This window comes from Rosa rugosa, chromosome 1, assembly GCF_958449725.1.
Source record: "Rosa rugosa chromosome 1, drRosRugo1.1, whole genome shotgun sequence".
Lineage (NCBI taxonomy): Eukaryota > Viridiplantae > Streptophyta > Magnoliopsida > Rosales > Rosaceae > Rosa > Rosa rugosa.
This window is the reverse complement of record NC_084820.1, coordinates 11,314,567-11,320,952: the sequence shown is the minus strand read 5'-3', so window position 1 is coordinate 11,320,952 and position 6,386 is coordinate 11,314,567. Positions and strand designations below refer to the sequence as shown.

General features: G+C 39.9%; 1 protein-coding gene across 1 annotated transcript; it reads left to right on the top strand.

The window, feature by feature from the left end:
* LOC133742771 (uncharacterized) lies at positions 1–1,424 on the top strand. Its single transcript, XM_062170477.1, has 3 exons — positions 1–1,072; positions 1,177–1,216; positions 1,359–1,424. The coding sequence occupies exons 1-3, from the start codon at positions 402–404 to the stop codon at positions 1,422–1,424; spliced, it is 777 nt and encodes a 258-aa protein (XP_062026461.1). The 5' UTR covers positions 1–401.
* The last annotated feature ends 4,962 nt before the right edge of the window (positions 1,425–6,386 follow it).

Below are 6,386 nucleotides of genomic sequence, written 5' to 3'. Positions count from 1 at the left end.
CCTGATTAAATCTGTATATTTGGTGCTGCATTATTCTGACACTAACGGCGTAGGCGGGTTATTACATAAAATACAAATCAGCAAAGATGGAAAAGTTATCACTAAATCCACAGAAGATAAGCCTGAACCCCCTGCAAGGAAGTTGTTTGATGAAACAGAAATATCATGGGTTCCTTTAGTGTTCTGTGAGAGAATTGCCTCCAAGTTATACATACTTGCAGGTGAACGATACAGAGCAGCAGAAGCCGGGGCAAGTAGCATATATTTTTGATCCAAAGGCATCTGGAGACTTGGTTAAATTCAATCGGCCTTATATATTCGCGACATTTCCAAATATTATTGCAGCGCATGGCAGGCTTTATCATCTGGCAACTTTGTTAGCCCACAAACCGTGTGTGCCCATGCCCTTTGAGCTATATGATCCCACCACCAACTCTTGGGATCCTTTAACTCCTGTACCTCATTTTGCATTCATCCCACAATCTTCACTACCTCGCAGGGAGTTGATTGGTTATGCTGTTTGGGGCAGCTGTATTTTGCTTTCATTATGGTACCCTTCCATGAAGTTCAAACCAGCACATTTCGTACCAGTAGTTTTCAATGCAGAATCGGAAACATGGCATCAAGTCAATTTCGATCAAAAACAACGGATACAACGTTTTCCTTTCTTTGGGAAGGCTGCTGTTGTAGGGGACACTATATATGCCTTTGGTGATAAAAAGGGAAAGTTTATATCATTCTCTATTAAGAAGTCTGGTTCAGAGGAGGATGGTACTCTTATTTACTCTCTAACAACACCTTACGAGTTGGAAGGCTTGAAGATTATTCAAAGTGCGAAATATAGGTATTATTCTAGCATAACAGAGTGTTGGGCTCCTTTGGGTGACTTGGAGTTCTGTTTAGTCCAGACTAAGAGCTATGGGGCTAATAGGTATCAACCTCTTTTTATCACCACGTTCAAAATCATCCATAAAGAAGGGCGGAAGAGCCATATTGAGACCATACATTCTACTCTCCAGTTTGTGAGCACTAAAGGTTATGGTCAATTCTGGATTACATTTGGCTACTGTCCGTAAGTAGTTTTTTTTTTTTCCCGTACAATTGCAGTTTTGTATGTTGGGATTATGATGTATGTCTTACGCACTTTAATATGCTTCTGTCTGTGTAATGCCTCCGAGATTATGAACCCAAAGAAGCCATGTTAACTACGACAAAGGTAGATCGAATTATTTGTCTGTCTATATGAAATCATTTTGTTTTTGTAGTGCCCCTGGTTCCGAAGAATCAGTTCTCCATGTATGTGTGTTTAGTAAAGTCTTGAGTTATAGTATGTGTTCATATAAAATTGGACTTCACAGGACATCCAAAAAGAGAGAGACAGGATAAAGGACAGCTCTCAGGTGGTTGACTGTGACATTCTGTAAGTTGTTTATTCCGCGGATTGTTTAAATTTTATATGGACTCTGATTGATTCTAATAGATTGATTTACTGGTATTTGTTTAGATTTTACAAGTTCTTATGATGTTTTTGATAGGTAAATTTTTTTTTCTTCTTCTTTAAAAGCAATGGATGTATGGATCCAACTATAATGCTATATCAATGACAAATATATATATATATATATATATATATATATATATATATATATATATATATATATATATATATATATGGCAATCTACCATTCTTTATGTTGCGTATAATGATATATGAATAATAAGAGAAAACTATCAACCAAAATGTAATATCATATTAGTTGTAGGAAATTATCTATACCGTACATAAAAAAGGCGCTCTCTGGAGCACAGCACTGCCAAACCCTAATATGAAGGTCTTGGCCTGGAACTGCCGTGGGATTAATAATCCGGCCGCCGTTCAATCGTTGAAACGTCTTATTCGACAGCATCAACCATCGATTATCTTCCTCTCCGAAACGAAGGTGGATAATTGGGATTATATGAACTCTTTAAGGCAACAACTTGGCTTTTTGAATTGTGAAGCGGTGTTCAGTACGGGCCAGTCCGGTGGGGTAGCGCTGCTTTGGGCTGATGGTTTAGATATCCTTTTCCTTTCAAAGTCGTCGTCTCATGTTGACGTGGAGGTTAGGGTTTCTGACGGATCTGGTATTGCATGGCGTCTGACAGGTTTGTATGGGAATCCTGTCACTGCGAACCGGCATCTCACTTGGTCCTTGCTGAAATCTCTGGGGGATGAATCATCTTTGCCTTGGGTGGTAATTGGGGATATGAACGAGCTTCTTCATGCCTCGGAGAAGGAGGGTGGCGTGGTACGTAGGGAAGGGCAGATGCAGCCTTTCCGGGACGTACTAAGCCATTGCAATCTTGTGGATTTGGGTTTTCACGGGGCTTCTTTTACTTGGCGTGGTCCCGGAATGAGAAGCAGGCTTGATAGGGCGGTGGCTACGTCCACCTGGTCTGATATCTTCCCTGCAGCACGGGTTCTTCATCTCCCACCTATCCACGGCGATCATGTTCCTATTCTTTTGGAAGCTAATGGGGCTGCAGTGTCGGTTATTAAAAAGGGTGGGCGTAGGTTCAGGTTTAAAAGCTTCTGGGTCCATCATCAAGATTGTCAGAATGTGGTAGCGGAGGGATGGAGTAAGTCGATTTTGGGGCGACCTATGTATCAAGTGTCAAGGAGAATTATGAACACTCGTCTCTCTTTGAACAACTGGCAGAGAAGTGTGTTCGGTGTTAGAGGACGTGAGATTGATCAGCTCCGGGCACGTTTGCAAGTTCTTTCTGAATCTCCCTTTTCTGTGGAGAATCAGGGTGAGAGTGTGAGTCTTTTTGCCAAGTTGGACGGGTTACTGGAGGAGGAGAATGATTACTGGAAACAACGCTCCAAGGTTACTTGGTTAACTGAAGGTGATCGGAACACTAAGTTTTTTCATCACAAAGCCTCTAACCGCAGGGCCAAGAATAGGTTGCTTGGGCTTTTTGATCACGAGGGTGTTTGGAAAGACTCTATGGAAGGGATGGAGGGAGTGGTGCTTCATTACTTTTCCAAGATGTTCTCGGCTGGGACAGTTGATTTTAATCATATGCATGATTCCGTTGATTTAATCCAACCGCGCGTCACTGCTAGTATGAATGCAGACCTTTGTGCTCCGTACTCGGAGGTGGAGATTAGGGCTGCTCTTTTTTAGATGTATCCTACTAAGGCTCCAGGACCGGATGGTATGCCGTCGTTGTTTTTTCAAAAATATTGGGATGTGGTGGGGAGTGATGTTGTATCTGCAGTTCAGAGTTTCCTTACTTCCGGTCAGTTATTGGGTGAAATTAATTTCACCCATATTTGCTTGATTCCAAAGGTGAAGAATCTTGTGTCTGTTGCTGACTTACGTCCAATTGCTCTCTGTAATGTTATTTATAAGATTTGTTCTAAGGTTATAGCGAACAGATTGAAGAAAATTTTGGATGTTATCATCTCTCCTTTTCATAGTGCTTTCATACCGGGAAGATTGATCACACATAATACTCTGATAGCCAATGAGGTATCTCATTATATCCATAACTGTTATTCCAGTACTGAGGGAGTGTTTTCTTTGAAGCTTGTTATGAGCAAAGCGTATGACAGGATGGAATGGAAGTTTCTAGAAGCGGTCTTGCTGAGACTAGGTTTTGATGAATCCTGGGTTGGGATTATCATGCAGTGTGTTACTACAGTCCGATATGCTTTTCTGATTAATGGTCAACCTTGGGGATATCTCGTTCCCTCTAGGGATCTCCGACAGGGGGATCCTCTCTCTCCATACTTATTTATGTTATGTACGGAAGTGTTCTCAGCTCTTTTGGACAGTAAGGCGTCCGTGGGAGCCTTGTCTGGTATTAAAGTTTGTGAAAGGGCTCCGGTCATTCATCACTTACTTTTTGCTGATGATTAGGGGTGGGTTCGGTTTCGAACGGTTCGGTTCCGAGCCTAAACCGAAAATAGAATCGGTGCAGTTCGGTGCGGTTTTTGTATTTTCAGAAGTTGGCACCGAAAATCGAACCGAACATAACCGGTTCGGCCCAGTTTTTTTTTTTAACAGATTTTTACCAAATATAAATATACTTCTTTGGTATTATGACTCGGTATTGTGACTCGAGAAGTTTTTGTTTCTTCAAATCTGTAATAATAATCTATCACAATGTGTTTACAAGTTTACTAATGCATGCTTTGTACTTCAATAGACAATAATCTATAATTCCATACTCCATATAATTCAATTCATATTATTCTATATATAAAGAGAGAATAACACTGTTTTACTGTTCCTAAGAAGAGGCGGAAAAACCCTATTTCTCCTCACTGTTCGAGGAGAATATCAAGAAGGTGGAAAAGTCGTTTATGTCCTTGCTCTTCTCTGTGTTGGATAGGGATCGTTGTCGGGTTTGGAATTCAGCCACTCGGATCAAGAAAGAAAAAAGCAAAAGAAGAGAAAAGAAGGAAAAGAAGAATCGAAGAGAGGGGAAGATCTGGCCGATAACTGTCGGGTTTGGAACTCAGCCACTTAGATCAAGATCAAAAAAAGCAAAAGGAGAGAAAAGACAGAAAAGAAGAATAGAAAAGAGGAGAAGATCTCGCCGAGACAAGAGAGCAGAGAGAAAATATAATCTAATAGTCCATCAAGTATTCAAGTTCTAGCATCAAGTCATCAACATATGAAATGGTCAAAAAATATAGAGTCCAAAGTTTATAACAGTCCATCATTACATCAACACTAAGTCACTAACCTCACAAATTAATATAATGTGTAAGTTCACTAAATGATTAAACATCACAAAAAGAATGAACCAACATCTACATATGAAGGAGAGCAATGGCATGATCTCAAGCTCGGAAAGATGAAGTCTTCGACTTTGGAGGTAACATTCCGCTCCGACTACTCCCCACTGCAGCTCCACACGGCATCTTAAGCATCTCTACATTAATATAAGAGAATAATAAAAAGAACAACATTAGAAAAGAAATACATACAATCATATATAACATAAATATTACAACTTCATTAACCCAAAAAACTTTTAACTAAGAAAATAGAAACTATTACCTCTTTCTGCTTCTTCACACAACTCCATCTCTTCAACAGTAGGCATATGACGTAGATACACATTTTCACTCCTAAGCCAATTTTGTGTGCATATCAAAGCATCCACCATTCTAGGACTTAGGGAGCTATGGTATGGATCAATAATCCTCTCACTCGTGCTAAAGGAAGATTCCGAAGCTATGGTTGACACCGGAATAGCTAGAACATCCTTTGCAATGCGGGCCAATATAGGATATTTGCAAACTCCATTCACCCTCCACCAATTCAACAAGTCAAAGCATTCACCATGTAACGACCTATACTTTTAATAATATTAAGAAAGTAAGATATAGTGAATATTATTATTTTTGCTTGAGTATTAATTTATACGGCCCCGTTCACATGGTCACCTACTGACCAAATATCATTTGGTCAGTCACCGTTCGATTGAGATCAGACGGTTGACAGCTCTCATCTCAGATTTCATCACTTAGCTGTCAACCGTCCGATGTCAATCGAACGGTGACTGACCAAATAATATTTGGTCAGTAGGTGACCAGGTGATCATGACTGTTAATTTATATTCTTAATTATGGGCGTGTGTATATGTATAATTGTTTTATGGTGTGATATATATAAATATACACACACACACATCACCAAGACGTGTTGTTTAGATATATATAAGTATATATGCTATCTCTATATTTTTAGACCAGCCCATTATTTGTTTTATTTATTTATTTTTAAAAAAAAAACCCAAGTCAATTTTAAAAGCCCAAGACCAATTGATTTATACTTCTGTTGGATGTCGTTTAAACGACAAACCAATCTCAAAACCCTCGTCTGCTATCTTCATCGTCTTCCTCCCCTATTTTGATTCTCTTTGCAAGCACCACTCCACCTAAACCAAAGGATCAGTACCACTACGATAGACTACCCGGATAAGAATAATCTTAGAAGCTGGAGGTGTCGATGTTGCTGAAGAGCCTTGGAGAGTCAGTTACCAGAGTTGTGAGTCATCAAAACTAGAAGCAGGAGGTGGATCCCTAGAAGCATGTGGTGGAGACCTAGAACCAGGAGGTGGCAGTCCTTATCGAAACATAGAGGAAGCCGATAGTGTTGGCATCCAAATCTACTCTCTCTTGTGCTTATCTAGAATTAAAATCTGACCTCTTTGCCATCCACTATAAATATCCAGGTTTGTTCTACTTTCTTTATTGAGTTCCCCTATATTTGTTTACAAAAAAAGGAGTGAGGGAAGGAGAAATTTTGAGACTAAGGAGGAACCTGAGAAGTATAAGCTAACTTCCGAAACGAGGTAGGGGGATCTGGGGAAACCTCTATTTA

Bases quoted from the DNA above. Each gene is read 5' to 3' on its own strand.
- LOC133742771 (XM_062170477.1), top strand. From the start codon at position 402: ATGCCCTTTGAGCTATATGATCCCACCACCAACTCTTGGGATCCTTTA. The intron at 1,073-1,176 runs GTAAGTAGTTTT...GTAATGCCTCCG, and splicing joins ATTACATTTGGCTACTGTCC to AGATTATGAACCCAAAGAAG. The intron at 1,217-1,358 runs GTAGATCGAATT...TGGACTTCACAG, and splicing joins CCATGTTAACTACGACAAAG to GACATCCAAAAAGAGAGAGA.